This window comes from Podarcis filfolensis, assembly GCF_964270895.1.
Source record: "Podarcis filfolensis genome assembly, chromosome: 1".
NCBI classification, from domain to species: domain Eukaryota; kingdom Metazoa; phylum Chordata; class Lepidosauria; order Squamata; family Lacertidae; genus Podarcis; species Podarcis filfolensis.
The window spans coordinates 9771939-9794611 of record NC_139604.1 but is presented as its reverse complement, the minus strand read 5'-3'; the positions used below and the strand labels follow the sequence as shown (position 1 = coordinate 9794611).

General features: G+C 43.8%; 1 protein-coding gene across 4 annotated transcripts in view; it reads left to right on the top strand.

Annotated features, from left to right (window-relative positions):
- Positions 1–22673, top strand: part of NBEAL1 (neurobeachin like 1) — a 147214-nt gene that overhangs the window by 41373 nt on the left and 83168 nt on the right. For 3 of the 4 annotated variants that reach the window (XR_014551175.1, XM_083625749.1, XM_083625750.1), the window contains exons 7-12: positions 595–677; positions 6744–6829; positions 9828–10134; positions 12614–12720; positions 20215–20301; positions 21822–21905. Coding sequence is in view for 3 of the 4 variants with exons in the window: in XM_083625749.1 (XP_083481875.1) it covers positions 595–677; positions 6744–6829; positions 9828–10134; positions 12614–12720; positions 20215–20301; positions 21822–21905 (754 nt within the window). In the remaining variant the exon portion in view is untranslated. The remainder of the gene's footprint in view (positions 1–594; positions 678–6743; positions 6830–9827; positions 10135–12613; positions 12721–20214; positions 20302–21821; positions 21906–22673) is intronic. The other variant, XM_083625751.1, reaches the window with a different exon arrangement.

Genomic DNA, 22673 nt, shown 5'->3' with positions numbered 1-22673 from the left:
CAGGATACTTAACCACAGTTTGACAGTGGGTCAAAATATTGGCGTGTTCGGAAGCTGGCAGTAGCCATTGTTTCCCAGTTTGGGCAAAACAGGAAACCGTGGTTCCCTTGAGACTTCCTGATTTGATTCTTTGCACCACAAAAGGACTGTGGCTAAAGACTCATTCATTCTGTGGCTTATTACGCTGAGATACAATCACTTAAACATGGCCACAGTATATGTAGGTACCTACCAACTTGCTTATGTGAGACGTAGCCTTCTAAATGTATGGCAAAATGGGTCACTTTGGGTGGCTGAACTATCAATAAATCCTATTGTTTTAATTGACCAAAATTTTAGTGTTAAAACTGCATGTCCTTAAAGTCAATTGTGGGCTGGGTTTCGGTTTCATTTAAAAGTGCCTGCTTAGAAATAAAGTAGTCCAAAATAGTACCGTGGTAGTTTTAAAAGTGCTGCTAATGTAATATGGAATAGGTATTTTATTGCATTTGAAGACACGTATGCTTTAGAATAAATAAAAAATGTGTTCTGCAGTGTCCGCCTACAAATAAATTTTACCTCTTGGTTTCTCTTTTTTTAAAAAAATATATACAGACGAATTCTGAGCAGTGTTGAAAAAAGCAGGCAGAAGTACAAACCAGCTTCCCTCACAGTGGAGTTTGTCCCTTTCTTTTACCGTGAGTATCATTGCCTTGTTTTCTTAATGTTTCTAGTGCTAAATTCGGAATTTTTTAAGGGATAAAATTCATTGCTGCACACTTCCAACCTCAAGGTGACGAGTACAAAATAATTCCTGAGAACTGCTTTGGGACATTAAGCACAGTTAAATGCAAGTTCTTAACAAATTCTTTTTGGCACATATTATCTGACCATTTTCATGCATGCCTGTGGTTGACTTTTGTGTATTTTGCCAAGGCTTAGCCATGGAGCTCACTTGGTGACCTTGAGTTAGTCACTGGCCCAGTTTGCATGTACAGTGGTACCTCGGAAGTCAAACGGAATCCGTTCCGGAAGTCCGTCCGACTTCCAAAACGTTTGGAAACGAAACTGCAGCTTCCGATTGGCTGCAGGAAGCTCCTGCAGCCAATCGGATGCCGCAGAAGCCCCATCAAACGTTCGGGTTCCAAAGAACGTTTGCAAATGGGAACACCCACTTCCAGGTTTGCGGCGTTCAGGAGCCAAAATGTCTGAGCACCAAGGTGTTTGGGATCCAAGGTATGAGTGTAAATCTAAGCCAAACCATGTTGTTGTTATTTAGTCGTTTAGTCGTGTCCGACTCTTTGTGACCCCATGGACCAGAGCACACCAGGCACTCCTGCCTTCCAATGCCTCCTGCAGTTTGGTCAAACTCATGCTGGTAGCTTCGAGAACACTATCCAACCATCTCGTCCTCTGTCGTCCCCTTCTCCTTGTGCCCTCCATCTTTCCCAATATCAGGGTCTTTTCTAGGGAGTCTTCTCTTCTCATGAGGTAGCCAAAGTATTGGAGCCTCAGCTTCACGATCTGTCCTTCCAGTGAGCACTCAGGGCTGATTTCCTTCAGAATGGATAGGTTTGATCTTCTTGCAGTCCATGGGACTCTCAAGAGTCTCCTCCAGCACCATAATTCAAAAGCATCCATTCTTCGGCGATCAGCCTTCTTTATGGTCCAGCTCTCGCTTCCATAAATCACTACTGGGAAAACCATAGCTTTTACTATACGGACCTTTGTTGGCAAGGTGATGTCTCTACTTTTTAAGATGCTGTCTAGGTTTGTCATTGCTTTTCTCCCAAGAAGCAGGCGTCTTTTAATTTTGTGGCTGCTGTCACCATCTGCAGTGATCATGGAGCCCAAGAAAGTAAAATCTCTCACTGCCTCCATTTCTTCCCCTTCTATTTGGCAGGAGGTGATGGGCCCCGTGGCCATGATCTTCATTTTTTTGATGTTTTTGGATGCCAAACCATGCCTTAGTGCAAATTCCCCCAGTCCTGCTGTTGCCATGCTATCTAGGGCTAAGCCATGGTTTCACTTAGTGTTGTATCTGAACCCAGGCTCATGTTTTGTCTCCCCACAACCCTGACCAACTACAAGCGATAAACCTTGGTTTGAACAAACCTTGGTTTGTCTGGGGCAAGACAAACCATGAGTCCTTGGTCAGATATACAGTGGTGCCCCGCAAGACGAATGCCTCGCAAGACGGAAAACTCGCTAGACGAAAGGGTTTTCCGTTTTTTGAGCTGCTTCGCAAGACGAATTTCCCTATGGGCTTGCTTCGCAAGACGAAAACGTTTTGCAAGTTTGTTTCCTTTTTCGTAACACCGTTAATACAGTTGCGACTTGACTTCGAGGAGCAACTCATAGAACGCAGTGTACATAGTAGCCTTTTTTGAGGTTTTTAAAGACTTTGGTGATTTTTGAAGTTTTTCCAAAACTTCTTTTGCAGCCATTTGGTAAGTTAAGCTTTTAAAACTTTTTTGGGGGGTTTTGGATTTTGGGTTGGGGTGTTTGGAATTCAAGGACTTGGTGTTGGGGAGGGGTTTGCAAGAATCTGGAAGCTTGTGTGTGTTTTTTTCTGCATTTTTATGATTTTTTGTGACCATTGGGCCACTCTGCTGTTTTTTAAAAAAATTCTGGATTTGAATTTCTGTGTGCTGGGTGGCTGGGGGAACAGTTGGGAAGGGGTTTGCAAGAATCTGGAAGCTTGTGTTTTTTTTCTGCATTTTTATGATTTTCTGTGACCATTGGGCCACTCTGCTGTTTTTTTAAAAAATTTGTGGTTTGAATTTTGAAATGCTCTTTACAGTATGTGTGACTTTAAAGAGCACTTAATAAACTCTTGTTGTACCAAATTTGGCTTTGTTTGGACTTTTTTTGACCATAGGAACGCATTAATTGATTTTCAATGCATTCCTATGGGATTTCGTGCTTCGCAAGACGAAAAATTCGCTAGACGAAAAAATTCATGGAACGAATTAATTTCGTCTTGTGAGGCACCACTGTAGCTAAAAATTAATTTCTACGGTTTTCCCTTATACCCTAACACAAGTCAAAGGTTGGTGCTGCGAATACAAATTAAAGGATCTCAAGAAGATAACCATGATTAAATAAGCTGAGCCCAACCCATTAACTGCCGTCTCCCAGTCCCACCCCATATGGGATCTCATCTTAGGAAGCTTACAGCAGGTAATAATACTTGTTTGAATCAGGATAGATTTGATTTAAATCAAACCGATTTAAATCACGATTTAAATCACTAGTCAGTAAGACTTGATTTAAATCATTTTTTTACAGAAAGACTCATTCTTGCTGGTATCATCTTAATATTCACAACCAGAGGAAGGTTTCATTTTTGGAATAATAAATTTTCTGAGTAGTTTTTACAGCTATATCGAAAATTACTGATTTGGTTATACTATTAGAAATACATAGACCAATATGTATGAAATCACTGTGAGGTTTAATAAGTTAACTGTTTATATTTGGATGACTTTTCTGCTATGCTTTAAGGGAAGGAGAAAAATAATCATTTCCTTAAAAACAATTTATTTAACTAAAACGATAACATTATAGCATGTGTATCCATGTTTGTTAACTGATGTGGTTAAACAATTTTAAAACAGCAACAACTTAGATTGAGTATTAGCACACATGAAAAACTTAAAACAAATCCTTATTTCCTGATGAATAGCCTTTGGACTATAATGTAACTTAAATAGAAAGCTATCTTGAGAAAGATTTTTCCTCCGAAAGCATTTTATTTTAAAAATATGATTTTTTTTTTTAAAAATCCGATTTAATTTTTTTTAAAAAAACCCCTGCAACTACACAATTCAGGCAGTTTCAGACCACTTTGTACAGTCCCAAAGAATCCTGCGAACTAGTTTGTTAAGAATGGCATGGGTTGATAAGTGACCCCTGATCTGAGATCTAGCGTTCTCAGAGTTCCCTAGGGACAGGGGTTGACTGTAAAAACCACTCTGGAAATTACAGCTAATGTGGCTTCCCCCTAAGATATTTACCCTTACATAAAGGTTTTTTTTAAAAAATTCCAAAATGTAGTTTTTGTTTCAATAGCCAGCTTGTTTTGAGACTTGGGCATCTCCACCGCCAGCTTCATTTAAAAATGGTGACATTTTAACAGTGCTGGTTGGTGACGTTACTCAGAGATTTTTATGGTGCTAATTTCAAACAAAATAATCTTGTGGCTTTGGCAGCAGCTCGTTCATCTGCGTAAAGTTATTGCTATGGTAACAGCTTCCAGGTTAATGTTTATTGCTGAGAAAAATTCCTTAGGCTACTTGTAATTCCCTTCTGCCAGGTATGCTTTGAGCAAAGAATACAGTGTAATGATTTTTCAATGGAAGGGGAAGATTTTGGGCCTGTTCTAGTTTTTGCCAATAGGAGGTTTTTTTGTGTGTTTTGGGCACTGCGAATGTTTAAGAGTTTTTTGCTGCATAAAATTTTATTGGATCTTATGTCAGTATATAAAATCTCTGTGCACTTAATAGGACCTTTTAAATGGTTGCATTTTCACATAATACTAAACTACGATTTAGCATTATATGGAAAAAAATGCGGAGAGCCTCAGACTTTCATGCTCCGTGCCTCATCTCCACTTTTCTCCTCTGGCACAGCCTAGAAGAGATGTCCAGAAATGGCCATTTCTGTTTTAGGCTAACTACAGCTTGTTACAAAATCTGAACTGGGACAAACGTTGGTTAGTTTTGACAGTGGTTTGTGGAAACAAGCAACTTGAATCCATAGTTTATGAAGCTGCCTTGTTTTCGCTAACCACGGTCAAGGTTTAAATGTGACACTAAACTGTGGTTAATGTGAGATGAAAGCAGAAGTTTCTAATCTTCTCGTGGCTGCGTTCAGGGAATCTTGGTGTGATTCCTTACTGCTCGTATATTGACAAAATAGAAAAGAGAAAATGACTATATTTTGATGTGTTTTAGTGCATCCTTTTGCAACTTGGGGTTCGCAGATGTTGCTGGACCTTAAACTCAGCGTCATCCTATAACATTAGCTAATCTAGCACCTGAAGACCGAAAGTTGAGGAAGGTTGGTTTAGTGAGATGTGAACACACCTAACCTCCTCCTCAGTTCATCTGTTGTCTCTCTCCTTTCCTTCGCCAACATATCGAGAAGGAGGCGTTTGGAAGTTTTGCTTCTGCTTTTAATTAACCGTACTTTGCGGTGTTCTTTGCACCTTTTAACCTGTGCTTAATCTTAACTGGGGACGCGGGTGGCGCTGTGGGTTAAACCACAGAGCCTAGGACTTGCCGAACAGAAGGTCGGCGGTTCGAATCCCCGCAACAGGGTGAGCTCCCGTTGCTTGGTCCCAGCTCCTGCCAACCTAGCAGTTCGAAAGCACGTCAAAGTGCAAGTAGATAAATAGGTACCGCTCCAGCGGGAAGGTAAATGGCGTTTCCGTGCGCTGCTCTGGTTCGCCAGAAGCGGCTTAGTCATGCTGGCCACATGACCTGGAAGCTGTACGCTGGCTTAGTCATGCTGGCCACATGACCCGGAAGCTGTTCACCGGCTCCCTCAGCCAGTAAAGCGAGATGAGTGCCGCAACCCCAGAGTCGGCCACGACTGGACCTAATGGTCAGGGGTCCCTTTACCTAAACTTAACTTAAACAAGCGAGCTTCTGAAACCATGGTTTGGAACCAACTGTAGTTAAAATGAGCCACAGTTTGTATGCTGGGAGAACAAAACAAACTACAGTTTTTACTAAAAGTTCAAGCAAAAAAGCCTGGATTTCCCCATCCCAGCTGCACTGCTATGTTTCTCTGAAGGATGCTTTACCACTACATAGTTAAATGTGACGATTTGGAAAGGTGGATTTAACTGAAACGGTGGCTTAATTTTACCACTACAGTGGTAAAGGTAAAGGGACCCCTGACCATTAGGTCCAGTCATGGCCGACTCTGGGGTTGCAGCGCTCATCTCGCTTTATTGGCCGAGGGAGCTGGCGTACAGCTTCCGGGTCATGTGGCCAGCATGACTAAGCCGCTTCTGGCGAACCAGAGCAGCGCACGGAAACGCCATTTACCTTCCCGCTGGAGTGGTACCTATTTATCTACTTGCACTTTGACGTGCTTTCAAACTGCTAGGTTGGCAAGAGCAGGGACCGAGCAACGGGAGCTCACCCCGTCGCGGGGATTTGAACCACCGACCTTCTGATCGGCAAGTCCTAGGCTCTGTGGTTTAACCCACAGCGCCACCTGCATCCCACTACAGTGGTACCTCGGCTTCAGGTTACACACCCCGTTAACCCAGAAATAGTGCTTCAGGTTAAGAACTTTGCCTCAGGATAAGAACAGAAATCGTGCTCCAGTGGCGCGGCAGCAGCAGGAGGCCCCATTAGCTAAAGTGGTGCTTCAGGTTAAGAACAGTTTCAGGTTAAGAATGGACCTCCGGAACGAATTAAGTACTTAACCTGAGGTACCACTGTATAACTAAACATTGATTATAGGCCTTCTGGTCAAGATGGCGTTGAGCTGGGCAGCTGGTCCTGGAGCTCCCAGATGACGCAGTTTTAATTTAGCTTTAATTGGGCTTGTTTGAAGTCATCTGTTTTTATGTCTTAAAAAAAGGCAGATTTGATTATAGATTTGAGGGTTGACTTCATTATGAAATGAAAAATAGGAGCTACTTATTTGTACAGTGATTGTTTTTGAGCTATATTATTTGACCACGTGCCTACAAATCTTTTGGCTCGAAGTTAACGTGCCTGCAACTTGTTCTCTTCTTTCAGAGTGTTTTCAAGAAAGTGAGCATCTCAAAGAGAGCCTGAAGTGTTGTTTGCTACACCTCTTTGGAGCGATTGTGGCTGGTGGGCAGGTGAGAATCCCAACAAATATTGTCGTCATCTTATTGACTGAAGGACGCAGCCGTGATGCCAGAAAGACCTTGAACTTCAGCATGATTGTTGCAGCTCCCCCCCCCCCGGCTCCTCAAATCTTTTTTTTTTTTTAATAAATGTTTATTAAAATTTTCCATCTTAATAAAAAAATAAAAAATAAATAAATTAAAAAACACATAAAGTTTACAATCCGTATTTTCAATAATATATTTCCCTGACTTCCCCACACCTCCCCTTCTTATATTCCAATTCAAATTGTTAATTCAACAAGTTCTTATCCCCAATTTTTAACCTTTTTATATTTAGTTCATTTAAAAAAAAAACAAAAACGAATTTTAACTTATAAACATCAATATTTGTACATCAGTGCTCATTCTTAAAACCTTTTTCTAAAGTCGACCCAAATTCCCTTCCACGAATTCCCCAATTTTCTTACTAATAACAAAACAAAATAAAAAACAGATTATAATTGTACACCCTTTGGATTCCCAAACCCCACCACCCCCTTTCCCGGTTTCGATCCCCAACAGATGTCCATCAGTCTTAATCTACTATCAGCCTGGAGACCTCACGTCCGAGGCTCTTAATTCTCTCTCAATTCCTCTCTGCCGGTTTTTTTGATAGTCTTTAGTATTAAACACCAGATCTCGGAGAAGCTCTGTCCCCATAAGGTCCATGTTTCTTCCAGCCAGACCTCCATACTTAAAAGTGGAGCCCAAATCTTGTTTCTTACTCCTTTTAAGTCCAATTGTCCCTAAAGCTCCAACTTCCACCTTAATCAAATTTGTAATCCATAGGTCTTCAGATCTCCACATAAGGAGATCTCTCCATTCTTCAATCTCCAATTCAAACCAGATTTTCATCATCCAGTACTTATTTTCCTTTGTAACCATCATGTCAGGCCTCTGGCTCGATTTCTTATTTTCCTTTGTAACCATCATGTCAGGCCTCTGGCTCTCCTTTGTCATCTGCAAAATTACAGCTCCTCCTTCCTTTTCCTCAGAAACAACATATGTCTCCTTCTCCACACTCTCAAAACTCTCAAGTTTCTCTTTTTGTCCAGCTGCATGGGCTTCCTGAGTCAAATCCTTATCAAATTCAATGATATTATTTACTGTTAAGTTCAGAGTTGCAACATTTGTAGCCAAAACATCCATTTGGCCTTGTAGCTTTCCCAAGAGAACAAAAACTCTGTCCAACCCAGCTTGAATTTTCCCTCCTCCAGCCATTCTTGTAATGTCCCAAATCCCCCTCTTAGCAAGAAACAGATATGTGGAGACCAGATAGGCAGGAGTAGAAGGAAAATGCTCATTGCCACTATTTTGTACATGCTTAAGAGTTTGCGCGGTACTATGATACTGAAGTATACTCCTGCCATGACACTTTCTGTAAGCGGAAAGAAGATATTCGGATTCTGCACATAGAAATCACTCATCAACTTTGTCCAGATAAAATGAAAAGGTTTTAAAAATAATTCGATATACAGTGGTACCTTGGTTCTCAAACTTAATCCATTCCAGAAGTCCGTTCCAAAACCAAAGCGTTCCAAAACCAAGGCACGCTTTCCCATAGAAAGTAGTGCAAAACGGATTAATCCATTCGAGACTTTTAAAAACCACCCCTAAAACAGCAATTTAACATGAATTTTACTATCTAACAAGACCATTGATCCATAAAATGAAAGCAATAATCAATGTACTATATTATAAAACGAAGAAGACAGTATTGTCTTATTTGGCGCTGTGGTCTAAACCACAGAGCCTAGGGCATGCCAATCGGGAGGTCAGCAGTTCAAATCCCCACGACGGGGTGAGCCCACCTAGCAGTTCAAAAGCACGTCAAGTGCAAGTAGATAAATAGGTACCACTCCGGCGGGAATGTAAATGGCGTTTCCGTGTGCTGCTCTGGTTCGCCAGAAGTGGCTTAGTCACACATGACCTGGAAGCTGTTCGCTGGCTCCCTCGGCCTATAAAGCGAGATGAGCACTGCAACCCCAGAGTCGTCCGTGACTGGACCTATCGGTCAAGGGTACCTTTACCTTTAAGACAGTATTATAGATGATAAAAATTAAAATTACATTTCTTTTCTTACCTGCACTGATGATAGTCATTGTTTGGATGGGGGGCTTTTATCCATTTCCACAGTCACACAATCAATCAATCAATCAGTAGCTGAACTCACACAGCCACAAAAACAATTTAACCGAAAAAAACTCAAAAACGCAAAATAAATAGCAAAAACAAAAGCGCCAAACGTAATCCATTCCGGAAGTCCGTTTGACTTCTGAAATGTTCGAAAACCAAGGTGCAGCTTCTGATAGGCGCAGGTACCCCGGAAACAACAGCCGCATTGGACGTTTGGCTTCCGAAAAACACTTGAAAACCGGAACACTTACTTCCGGCTTTTCGGCGTTTGAGAATAATAATAATAATAATAATAATAATAATAATAATAATAATAATAATAATTTATTTATACCTCGCTCATCTGGCTGAGTTTCCCCAGCCACTCTGGGCGGCTCCCAATCAAGTGTTAAAAACAGTACAGCAATACAAACTTCCCTGAAGAGGGCTGCCTTAAGATGTCTTCTGAATGTCAGGTAGTTGTTTATCTCTTTGACATCTGATGGGAGGGCGTTCCACAGGGCGGGCGCCACTACCGAGAAGGCCCTCTGCCTGGTTCCCTGTAACTTGGCTTCTCGCAGCGAGGGAACCGCCAGAAGGCCCTCGGCGCTGGATCTCAGTGTCCGGGCTGAACGATGGAGGTGGAGACGCTCCTTCAGGTATACAGGACCGAGGCCGTTTAGGGCTTTAAAGGTCAGCACCAACACTTTGAATAGTGCTGGGAAACGTACTGGGAGAACCAAGGTACCACTGTACCAAGCTGGGTGTTGTTGTTTTTTGCTCTTTGTTTGTTTGCTTCAAGGTTTGCTGATAGAATGTCCTTGTATTGAGTTAATTCTATTGTTGACTTTAGAGAAACGCTCTCCAAGCCATATCTCCTGCCACCATGGAAGTCTTGATGCGCGTACTGGCAGACTGCGACGCGTGGGACAGCCGAGACCCCGACGAAGTGAGCAGGAAGGCCGAGCTGACCCTGAAGTGCCTGACGGAAGTGGTTCACATCCTTCTGACCAGCAGCTCGGATCAGCGGCAAGTGGAGACCAGCACCATATTGGAGAACTACTTCAAGCTGCTCAACTCGGACCACACGGCTTTGCCGAACTCGCGGAGGTCCCGGCAGTGGGAGAGCCGATTCATAGCGCTACAGATTCAAATGCTGAGTGAGTGTGACGCCCCTTCTGGGAGTTGGAAAAAGGGGGGGAAAGGTTGAGGTTTCTCCCTGGAACCATTTGCTTTTAGGGGTGGCAACATAGAATAATCTTGTGCGTAGTATAAAAAATACAAAGTGAGACATTGAGGAAACCCAAAGAGAAAATATGAAGAACAGAGGTTCTGACGAACGGATTATTAAAAACGCGTGAGGTAAACGGTGGAAGTCTTTTTTTTTAAAACCACTTTATTTAAGAGAGATAAGGACAAGATGAAATTATATAATTGAATATAAATATAGATGGGAAACGGCTATGTATTGTGAGTACTTACCTACTTTTTAAAATTTTCACCTATGATCTTTTTCTTTTACTTCTTTATTCTTTCCTTGTTCTTTTTTCCGTTTTTCTGATACCTTATTTTTCATTTCACTGCTTTATTGTGAATAGCATTTTATAGAGGTATAAATAACTGTAAATATGAAAAGAGACAAAATATTCTCTAATTTTTTTCCCTTGGTTAGATGTATTTTCTTTTTGTTTTGTATTTTCTTTTGGGGTGTATATGTATGTTTTCTAATTTGTACTTAATAAAAATATTAAAAATTAAGTTAAAAAAAGGGGGTGGCAACATCTGTGCTTCTCCAGATGTTGCTGGACTCCCATCATCCTTGACCATTGGCTATGCCATCTGAGTTGGTTGGGAGTTTCAACAACATTCCCCATCCTCGCTTTAGGGAGTGCTGACCGCACTGCCTCGTGCCCTTTCTGTTGAGTCACTTTTTGTGGCTGGTGTGTATTGATGGCTTCCAAAATGAAACTGCTTCAGAAGGCTGAAACAATTGAGATACATACTTAGTTGCCTCCTAAGGGGACGCGGGTGGTGCTGTGAGTTAAACCACAGAGCCTAGGACTTGCCGATCAGAAGGTCGGCGGTTCAAATCCCCGTGACGGGGCGAGCTCCTGTTGCTCGGTCCCTGCTCTTGCCAACCTAGCAGTTCGAAAGCACGCCAGCGCAAGTAGATAAATAGGTACCACTCTGGCGGGAAGGTAAACGGCGTTTCCATGCACTGCTCTGGTTCGCCAGAAGCGGCTTAGTCATTCTGACCACATAACCCAGAAGCTGTACGCCGGCTCCCTCGGCCAATAAAGCGAGATGAGTGCCGCAACCCCAGAGTCGGTCACGACTGGACCTAATGGTCAGGGGTCCCTTTACCTTTACCTTTAAGTGCTGTAGATTCTAAACACACACAAAAACTACTGGCAGCATCCAGCATCTGAAATACTCCCTCAAATTATAATAACTTTATCACTGATTCACAGTGGTGGGGGAGAATATATAAAATCACCTGTGTTTCCTCTGCGCGTTTCCTGGAAAGGGAAAACAAGCACATCTTTCATAGTCTTCAGTTTCACCTGGCCAGTGTTTGTGTACACGTGGTATTTATTTAGGCATTTTCGGTGCTGCTCTTCAATATTTGTAATACCAGGGGAGCTCGTGTTAAGCCAATTGCAAGTATTAAAAAAAAATCGGTCAGCTAAAAAAACACAACCATTTTGGATGTGTCTATTCAGTTCTCCCAGAAGCGGACAAAAGAATGTGTCCTTCTTTGCTGCCCCTCACCTGCAAGAACGTAATCGTGCTGTTCCCACACTTCCAAGTGTACCTGTAAATGGGCTAAGTTTTTGCACTCCTGGAAGCCAGCGCAATGAGTCCTGCTAGAGCAACGAGACTGTCACCCCCTTGCAACACATGTGCCCCTTTGGTTTCAGATAGTACAAGGGTAGATGAGTCAAAAAAAGTCTGGAACACAAATCTTCACAGTCCTCTGGTGGCTATAGTGGCCTATTTACCAGAAGTAATGTAAAGATAAAGGTAAAGGGACCCCTGACCATTAGGTCCAGTCATGGCCACTCTGGGGTTGCGGCGCTCATCTCGCTTTACTGGCCGAGGGAGACGGCGTACAGCTTCCGGGTCATGTGGCCAGCATGACTAAGCCGCTTCTGGCGAACCAGAGCAGTGAACGGAAAGGCCGTTTACCTCCCTGCCGGAGTGGTACCTATTTATCTACTTGCACTTTGACGTGCTTTCGAACTGCTAGGTTGGCAGGAGCTGGGACCGAGCAATGGCAGCTCACCCCGTCGCGGGGATTCGAACCGCTGACCTTCTGGTCGGCAAGCCCTAGGATCTGTGGTTTAACCCACATCGCCACCCGCGTCCCCTTCTTAGGTAGTAGTAGCTAATAATTTCACATCTTGCAACAAATGTGCCCCTTTGGTTTCAGATAGTACATGGGTAGATGAGTCAAAAAAGTCTGGAACACAAATCTTCACAGCCCTCTGGCAGCTATAGTGGCCTATTTACCAGAAGTCATGTATTTAGCATTAATTTTGGAAGTGTGTACTTGATTCTGACTAAGCTAAGCCCCCTAGAGCAAAATGTGAAATCATATACTGTATTTCTCTTTGCTTTTCACTTTCACCTCCTTAGATACCATCACCGCCATGTTAGACTGCACAGACAGGCCTGTTCTGCAAGCCATTTTCCTTAACAGCAACTGCTTTGAACATCTGATTCGCCTGCTGCAAAATTGCAAGGTAAACAGAAGGTTGTATAAGAGCTAATCTTTATTTTTAAAAAACACTATCCAGCTTTTGTTAAGAGCTCAGTCGGTCCTAATACCTTGTCCATACATTAGAGAAAATCTTCACCATGCCTGTGTACAAAATAACTCAATGCGAGCAGCAATCTTACCTTGCCAAGGAACAACTTGTACTTCCTCGATGTACTTAATATTCTGAATGCTTCAATAGCCTTTGAGGCAGCAGCGGTGTGTGTGTGTGTGTTTGGATTATTATGCAGATGTGCATCTTTTACTCCAGATGCACTTAAAATTGTTATGTTGGTGTCACTGGTAAATTAATATTACGTTTCTCTCGCCAAGCACAGAATCCACAAGTTTTCTTTTCAGTTTCCTATAGTTCTTTGTTAACCTAGATAGCAGTGATTCATGTGGCAAGCCTCTTTTTGTACAGAAGTAGCTGAATGCTTCAGAAAAATGCTTTCTCCTAGTCATATTAGGGGTGCTCTTTCTTTCAATGCTGCAGAATTAGCAAACAATTTGCAAACTGGGAGTCATCTCTGGGGTTAAGTGCTTTCTATCCTTCCCGCCTGCTCCAGAGTGATTTCTTTCCCTCTTCCTCTCTTGTTACCATATGGTTTGGGCTTCAATCCTATACACCTGGGAGTAAATCCTACGGAACACACTGGGACTTGCTTCTGAGTAGACAGGCATAGAATCGCTCCTGCATGTCCACTTTCACAAAAGATGGTTATCGTTAACCGTGGTTCCCTAGCAAACTAGGACTGGTCTATTAGAAGGTTTGCAGACCCTTGTTAAGAGAACCCTGGTTGGCATTAACCATTTTAGTGCTGATACAGTGGTACCTTGGGTTAAGTACTTAATTCGTTCTGGAGGTCTGTTCTTAACCTGAAACTGTTCTTAACCTGAAGCACCACTTTAACTAATGGGGCCTCCTGTTGCTGCCGCGCCACCAGAGCACAATTTCTGTTCTCATCCCGAAGCACAGTTCTTAACCTGAAGCACTATTTCTGGGTTAGCGGAGTCTGTAACCTGAAACGTATGTAACCTGAAGTGTATGTAACCCGAGGTACCACTGTACATGTCTAGCACTCTGAAGCATGGCTAACCAACATGGAAGGAGGATTCACTCTGGAGAGGGGAAGGTGAGAGAGAGAGAGAACGTTTCCCAAACGCTGGATCCTAGTCTGCAAATTATTGAAGAACGCCACCTTTTATGCCTGTGCAATACGTTTGCGCGTGGAATTGCATCTTGCCAACAAGATATTTACTATGCGCTTTTGAAATCGGCGGGACTTACTTCAGAGTAAACCAGGATAGGGTTGTGATACTAGTCCCGGTAAACAACATTCAATATAGTTTCATGCTCAATGCCTAATAGCCTCAAAAAAATCAATGATCCAGTAGTTGTTAATTCCTGAGATGTCAGTGTTGGTCTTATGTGCAGAGGGAATCCTAAAGTTGGGTTGTTTAACCCCATCAATTAGCTCAGGTCATGGCTATATTTCCTTTCTGTGCTGTTTATCACCGAAGCACGTTATGTAGCTGCAGTACTTGCCCTGGCCCCCTCCCTAGTGGTTAAGAGCGGTAGACTCGTAATCTGGTGAACCGGGTTCGATTCCCCGCTCCTCCACATGCAGCTGCTGGGTGACCTTGGGCCAGTCACACTTCTTTGAAGTCTCTCAGCCCCACTCACCTCACAGAGTGTTTGTTGTGGGGCAGGAAGGGAAAGGAGAATGTTAGCCGCTTTGAGACTCCTTCGGGTAGTGATAAAGCGGGATATCAAATCCAAATTCTTCTTCTTTTTCTTTGGGGGACAGGCAGCATGGAAAAAATCACGGAAAGCAGCAGCATCCTTCTTGTGGATAGGTTTCCAGTGTGTGCTCTGATGCACAGAACAGAGGATGTTTGGGGTTTTTTGGGGGGCAAGGCTGTATATTTACTTCGCATCAGGCAGTAGTCCTGTAAGGTAGGGTTGCCATATTTCAAGAAGTAAAAAGTTGTTGAACGTTTTTTGGGGGAGAAATCGCCCCAAAAGCTGTTGAGCTTTTCTTTGGGGAAATGAACCTCAAAGTTGTTGAGTTTTTTTCCCCCCAGGGGATTCGCCCCCAAAAGGCAAAACAGTGATATTCAAACACAAACTTCCTGGTTCTCTTGGCAAAAACCTGGACATTTTGCCGATTTTTCGAATTTCCCCCAGAAGTTAATTTCGCCGTTTGAATCTGGACGTATGGGAACCCTATAAGGCCATCCCAGGTCCCTCTAGGTTTCCCAGCTCATCCGATTTGGCTGAGCTGATAAACTGCAGCACACATTTCTAGCCACTACAGTGGTACCTCAGTTTAAGAACTTAATTCGTTCTGGAGGTCTGTTCTTAACCTGAAACTGTTCTTAACCTGAAGCACCACTTTAGCTAATGGGGCCTCCTGTTGCTGCCGCGCGATTTCTGTTCTCATCCTGATGCAAAGTTATTAACCTGAGGTACTATTTCTGGGTTAGTGGAGTCTGTAACCTGAAGCGTATGTAACCTGAAGCGTATGTAACCCGAGGTACCACTGTACTGTGTTTGATGGACCAGTGATCTGACTCTGTGGAAGTTTCCGTTCCAAGGAGTCTCCACCCCCATCGTTCAGCCCGGACACTGAGATCCAGCGCCAAGGGCCTTCTCGGTAGTGGCACCCACCCTGTGGAACACCCTCCCTTCAGATGTGAAGGAAATAAGCAGCTATCCTATCTTTAAAAGACATCTTAAGGCAGCCCTATTCAGGGAAGTTTTTAATATTTAATGCTGTACTGTTTTTAACACTTGATTGGGAGCTGCCCAGAGTGGCTGGGGAAACTCAGCCACATGGGCGGGGTATAAATAAATTATTATTATTATTATTGCTTCTGGGGTTTTTGCCGATTTTTCTCTTCATTATACATCTCCACGCAGCGCATTGGATTACATTCTGAATAGTACCCCCCATCCTTGAGAGCTTTTTTTAGGGTGATGTTGGGCATTCATGGGTGTTTGAGCGATGGGCATGGCATGTGTGGGTATGTGTTGGGCAACTTGAACAATCTATAATAGCTAACATCATCATCATTGTTATTATTATTATTAATTACTGTTGTTACATTTATACCCTGGCTTTTTCCCTGGGCAGGGTTTCAAGGCAGCTTACTGATAAAATAAGAACAGCTAAAAACATAGGGGCAGGGAAATGATTAAAAATAATAATTAAATAATTAAACATTTGTGTGTTTTGTGCTAGTTTTGGGCTCCCCCTCCCCTTTTTGGGTCATGTTGAACTCACGTAGGTTACTTTATAATGTTATTTTTTCTTGTACTTCCATAAATTATGTTAGGTATGTTTTTCCCTCACATATGCAGAGGGAAAACCTCTTGCGCTTGAAGAAGCAGACCCTTATAATGGTCCCAAGGCGTGGTCTGGAGTAATAATAATAATAATAATAATAATAATAATAAAAAAAATAAAATTTTTTTATTTATACCCCACCCTTCCCGGTTCAAAAACTGGGCTCGGGGCGACTAACAACAAATTTAAAACACTCTAAAGCACTTAGTTATAAAAGCAGCATAAAATACAGTATAAAAACATGAATAACAATAAAATTCAAAAATCAGTGAAATAATCCCCAGGGCTAGCTGGGTCGTTGTGAGGATAGAATTAGGGAGGTGTCCTTGAGCAGCTTGGAGGAAAAGCGGAATATAAATGAAATAAGCGTAAGGAAACAAGAAGCTAAGCAGGTCTAGGTGTGGTCAGTGTCTGCCCGAAAATCCTATGCATGCCACCCCAAGTTCCATTATGGAGTCAGGATACAAATGTAACAACAACAGCAAAAATGGTACAGTGGTACCTCAGGTTAAGTACTTAATTCGTTCCGGAGGTCCGTTCTTTTTTTTATTTTATTTCTTTTTATTGAGTTTCACTTAAATAACCAAAAGGGAAGACAAATCATCAGTCACAAATATATATATATATATATATATATATATATATATATATATATATCCAAACATAACATAAAAATAACGTCAGTTTCTGTTACAGTTCTTTGTCTTCACACTTAAATCTTTATATCTTGCTATACACATGCATATACAGTGGTACCTCGGGTTAAGTACTTAATTCGTTCCGGAGGTCTGTACTTAACCTGAAACTGTTTTTAACCTGAAGCACCACTTTAGCTAATGGGGCCTCCTGTTGCTGCCGTGCTGCCAGAGCACAATTTCTGTTCTCATCCTGAAGCAAAGTTCTTAACCTGAAGCACTATTTCTGGGTTAGCGGCGTATGTAACCTGAAGCGTATGTAACCCGAGGTACCACTGTACTGGTCTTCATTGTGATGTATAGGGCGGCAAACCTTTTAATATGGTGGCTCTCCCTTCTTGGCTAGGGAGACCTAACTCTCCAGATTTCAGTTGTGATTTAAGAGAGTGGGATCACACCATCAGGATAAAAGTGTTCCCTCTCCCTCAAGCCTTCGCATATTGGGTACAGATTTTCTCCATCCTTCCACCCTCCCCCTGACCCCCACCCTGGCCTTAACTAGAGAGTCAGTGTGATGCTAGAGCCAGTGTGGTGTAATGGTTAGACTTTTTTATTTTTAAAAAAATGGCCCCCCCTTTTTTTTGGCTACTAATGGTTAGAGTATGTCAGGACTTGGGAGACTCGAGTTCAAGTTCCCACTTGGCTATGAAGATTTCACTGGGTGACCTTGGGGTCACATCCCGACTCTTCAGCACAACCTCCCTCACAAGGTTGTTGTGAGCATAGAATTGTGGAGGTGTCCCTTGAGCAGCTTGGAGGAAAAGCGGAATACAGTAGTACCTCTGGTTACGTACTGTATTTTTCGCTCTATAGGACGCACTGGACCACAAGACGCACCTAGTTTTTAGAGGGGGAAATCAAGAGCTTCTCGGGGCTGCCGGGGAAGCCCGGGTTCCCCCCCCCCCCCAGCCCCAAAGAGCAAAGAAGGCAAGACAGCGAGCGGGACCCATCCCTCTTCCTCTTTAGCCTTGTGCAGCCTCTCTCGGCTGGTTCCCCCAACTCCCTCTATGGCAGTTCCCCCAACTCCCGTAAAAGCCCACAGGAGCCGCACACCCTTTAAGGAGCGCGTGGCTCCTGCAGGCTTTTCTACGAGGAGGGAGAAGGGACTGACTGGCCGCGTCAATCACTTCTCCCTCCTGGGGAAAAGCCCGCAAGAGCCGCGCGAAGCTTGTGTGCGGCTCTTGGGGGCTTTTCCTTCCTGCCTCCCCCCTGCATTCGCTCCATAGGACGCACAGACTTTCTCCCTTAGTTTTTAAGAGGGAAAAAGTGCGTCCTATGGAGCAAAAATACGGTACTTAATTCGTTCCGGAGGTCCGTTCTTAATCTGAAACTGTTCTTAACCTGAAGCACCACTTTAGCTAATGGGGCCTCCTGCTGCTTCTGCGCCGCTGTCGCACAATTTCTGTTCTCATCCTGAAGCAAAGTTCATAACCCGAGGTAATATTTCTGGGTTAGCGGAGTCTGTAACCTGAAGCGTATGTAACCTGAAGCATAGGTAACCCGTGGTACCACTGTATAAATGAAATAAGCGTATGGAAATAACTACAATGGAGTTTGCACGTGCAGGCGTGAAGTCAAACCACTACGTTAGCAGACCAAAGTGACCTCCTTGGGGTGCAAGCCTGGGCAGCGTATATGGAGGTCCTGGGATGCCCAGATAAGACCCACCTCTCTGCCTCACTGATGTGGGCCTGCCTGGTGTTTTTACATGAGTAGAATGTGTGCTTTTATTTCAAATGCATCTCTGGGTTATTTGTGGGGCATAGGAATTCGTTCATATTTTTTTCCAAAATATCGTCCGGCCCAACACAAGGTCTGAGGGACAGTGGACCGGCCGCCTGCTGAAAAAGTTTGCTGACCCCTGGAGCCTTAGCCTTTCCTTTTCCCGAAGATATCCCGCAAGGCAGCTGAGGTTTAGGATCAAGTTTTCCTTCTCCTCTGTGGGCTCCCTTCCCAGGTTGAGTAGCCCACCTGCTAGACCCATCGGCTGCCTTCACTTGGTTTAGCTGGCCAGTTGAAGCTGTTTCCTGGGTGCGGCTGCTGTCATGTGCTGACAGCTTCTAGAAACCACAGGTGAGAGCTGAGTGCAGGGTGGGGACCAAAGCTGGAAAAACTTCCACAGAAGGAGCACAAAATGCCCCCCCACCACAGAGGCACTACTCTTTCAATACCCCACACACCCCAAGGTATGAGGGATGTGGGTGGCGCTGTGGTCTAAACCACTGAGCCTCTTGGGCTTGCTGATCAGAAGGTCGGCGGTTTGAATCACTGCGACGGGGTGAGCTCCCGTTGCTCTGTCCCAGCTCCTGCCAACCTAGCAGTTCGAAAGCGCACTAGTGCAAGTAGATAAATAGGTACCACTGCGGCGGGAAGGAAAATAGCATTTCTGTGCGCTGTGGTTTCCATCAGGGTGTTCCAGAAGCGATTTAGTCCTGCTGGCCACATGATCCAGAAAGCTGTCAGTGGACAAACGCCAGCTCCCTTGATCTGAAAGCGAGATGAGCGCCGCACCCCATAATTTCCTTTGACTGAACTTAAGCGTCCTGGGGTCCCTTACCTTTTACCTTATTACATCCCAAGGAAATAAAGTAACCAAGTAACCTGGTTCCTCTCTAGACTAGGGTTTGAAAATACGGTTCAAAGTGCACATGCAAATTCTGGTTAAGAGTGAACCAGTTTAGTAAAGGGACCCCTGACCATTAGGTCCAGTCGTGGCCGACTCTGGGGTTTCGGCGCTCATCTCGCTCTATTGGCTGAGGGAGCCGGCGTACAGCTTCATGTGACCAGCATGACTAAGGCACTTGTGGCGAACCAGAGCAGCGCACGGAAACGCCGTTTACCTTCCCGCTGGAGCGGTACCTATTTATCTACTTGCACTTTGACATGCTTTCGAACTGCTAGGTTGGCAGGAGCAGGGACCGAGCAACGGGAGCTCACCCCGCCGCAGGAATTTGAACCGCCGACCTTCTGATCAACAAGTCCTAGGCTCTGTGGTTAAACCCACAGCGCCACCTGCGTGATTTAAAAGATCAGGGTGTTATATTTGCATGGGCCAAATGCATTCAAGAGGCCCGTCAAAACAATACATAATGCACCCCCACAATTCTATTATCAACACCATGCTTTGAGAGGTGTGGTTTGGAGGAGATCAAAATTGCCAGATCTTGGCATTCTCCTCCTATGTTTCTGTGGACAGTGACTGTTTCCTATCTTCATATTTTGCATTTCTTGAGACGACATCTGGAAAGGAGGAAAAATATCCCCCAATCCTAGTTATTTCCTTCTGGAAAAAAGGGGCCCTTTATCTGTTACAGCCATTGTGTTAACTTGCTGGTTAGTGAGATGTTTGCTCCAGCCTTTATTGTCTCGGGCCTGCAGATTGACTGTTTAACACGCCTGTTCCCATTTATTCTTATCTCCCGTTTTTAACAGCTGTTTTTAAATGCTAACAGTCAGGTGGCAGACAAGACTGAGAAAGACCTTGCCAACAAATTACTGACAGAAATGAATCAGGAACAGGTATCTTTGAGTTGAAGCTGAGGCGCAGTGGCAATTGGTTGAACGAGACCTTTCCTGTACTTCACCTCTAAAACACCTTCCTTGTCCCTAAGATTTAGTTTATCTTAACTAACCGAAAAACACAAGCTAGGTTTAACGGTGCTTCAAGGTTTAAGCGTACCCAAAATCTGCATTAAGGTGGTGCCGTTATTAGGCCAACAAAAACGTCAAAGCATTTGATACGTACAATATTTGTCGCGTTTTATTTTTTAAACTGAGGAAGGTGAAGTCCAGGAATAGAACTCCAGTTTCAAAACTACCAACTTGGTGATTTCGTTTTATTTTAGTTCTTTCTTTCTTTCTTTCTTTCTTTCTTTCTTTCTTTCTCTTCTTCCCCCACCCTCGTCCACTCATCTTCCTAAGCGCTGTGGTGTATTTGGGCTTTTGGGGTTTTGTCAAATCTGTGCGATTGGATGTGATGTCTTGATTCTGTTGCAAAAAATAATGATGAAATGAAATAAAAATAAAACCAATCATTGTTCACGGTACAATGGACAGACTGAATTTGGGAGGCGGGGAGCAATGGGTGGCTTAATTTTTAAAAATGTTTTCCATCATGAGAGAACGCAAAATGCCAGATCTTACCTCAGGACTTCTTTAGAAATGGTAGGAGCTTTGATAACAAATAAGTTCTTGTGCAGAACGACTCAAACAGGTGAAAACAATACACTTGCCTGAACCCCGATTCTGTCTAAATTAATCTGCTAATAAGTCAGCATGGTGATCACTGCCTAAGAGCTAATTCAGCTAACAACCTTTGTTTATTTTAATTTTAAAAACTCCTTTTTGTTTTTGTGCACTCCAGACGAAATGCCCTTTGTACACACAGTCTTACTGTGCAGATTCACAAGCGGATTTGGGTGACAAAATGTTTCTAGTTTCTCAAACAGAAAAAAATGCCCCCCCCCCCCAATTTGACAGAACAAAAAAGCACTGTGACTCTTTCAAGACGAGAGACTAGCGATGCCCCTTGCATGGAAAGCGCTATGGGGTTAACAAATTATCGAAACGTGAAACTGTGCAGGCGCAATTAAGAATCTGTTTAAGAAGATGTCATGTGCTGGAGCATGGGCTGAGACTAACTATTGATTACCCTCATGGCCGGGAAGCTGGCTAGATATGCATAGGCTATCTTTGTTAGTTCCTCCCTCTTGAGATTGTCCATTAAAAGCATGGAGAAAATGTGAGTCCAAGCGTCTTCCTGGGTATGTGTGAATCCTTCTTTCCTCCTTCTCCTTTCTCTTGAGATATCTGCCTACCCTTCTCTCGCGTGCTCTCTCTTGTAGGTTGTGGTGTCATAAAATCCATGCCTTTGAGGGTTTTTTGGGGCGCAGAGGGGCGTTGGGGAGATGATTGGGAAGCATGCGAATGAAATTGTTTGTTCACGCTAATACAAAAGAACGGGGTGGGCTGTTGGCCTTCAAGGTGCCAGTGGTTGACTCGACTGTCCGTAACGCCTTGTGTCTTTTTGCGGCTCGTAGGTATTTCAGGGACAGCTAGACTGCTTGGCGGTATCAGCTATTCGAGCCCTTACAGCTGTGATGCACAAATCTCCCGCTGCTAAGGTAAGCAAAACTTCTCGGAGCAGTTGCCGCCCTAATAATAATAATAATAATAATAATAATAATAATAATAATAATTTATTATTTGTACCCCGCCCATCTGGCTGGGTTTCCCCAGCCACTCTGGGCGGCTTCCACAAAGACCAAAAATAAACTAAGATGTCACACATTAAAAACTTCCCTGAACAGGGCTGCCTTAAGATGTCTTCTAAATGTCAGGTAGTTGTTTATCTCTTTGACATCTGGTGGGAGGGCATTCCACAGGGTGGGCGCCACTACCGAGAAGGCCCTCTGCCTGGTTCCCTGTAGCTTTGCTTCTCGCAATGAGGGAACCGCCAGAAGGCCCTCAACGCTGGACCTCAGCGTCCGGGCAGAACGATGGGGGTGGAGACGCTCCTTCAGGTATACTGGGCTGAGGCTGTTTAGGGCTTTAAAGGTCAACACCAACACTTTGAATTGTGCTTGGAAACGTACTGGGAGCCAATGTAGGTCTTTCAAGACCGGTGTTATGTGGTCTCGGCAGCCGCCCCCAGTCACCAGTCTGGCTGCTGCATTCTGGATTAGTTGTAGTTTCCGGGTCACCTTCAAAGGTAGCACCACGTAGAGCGCATTGCAGTAGTCCAAGTGGGAGATAACTAGAGCATGCACCACTCTGGTGAGACAGTGTGCGGGCAGGGAGGGTCTCAGCCTTCGTACCAGATGGAGCTGGTAGCCGCCCTGGACACAGAATTGACCTGTGCCTCCATGGACAGCTGTGAGTCCAAAATGACT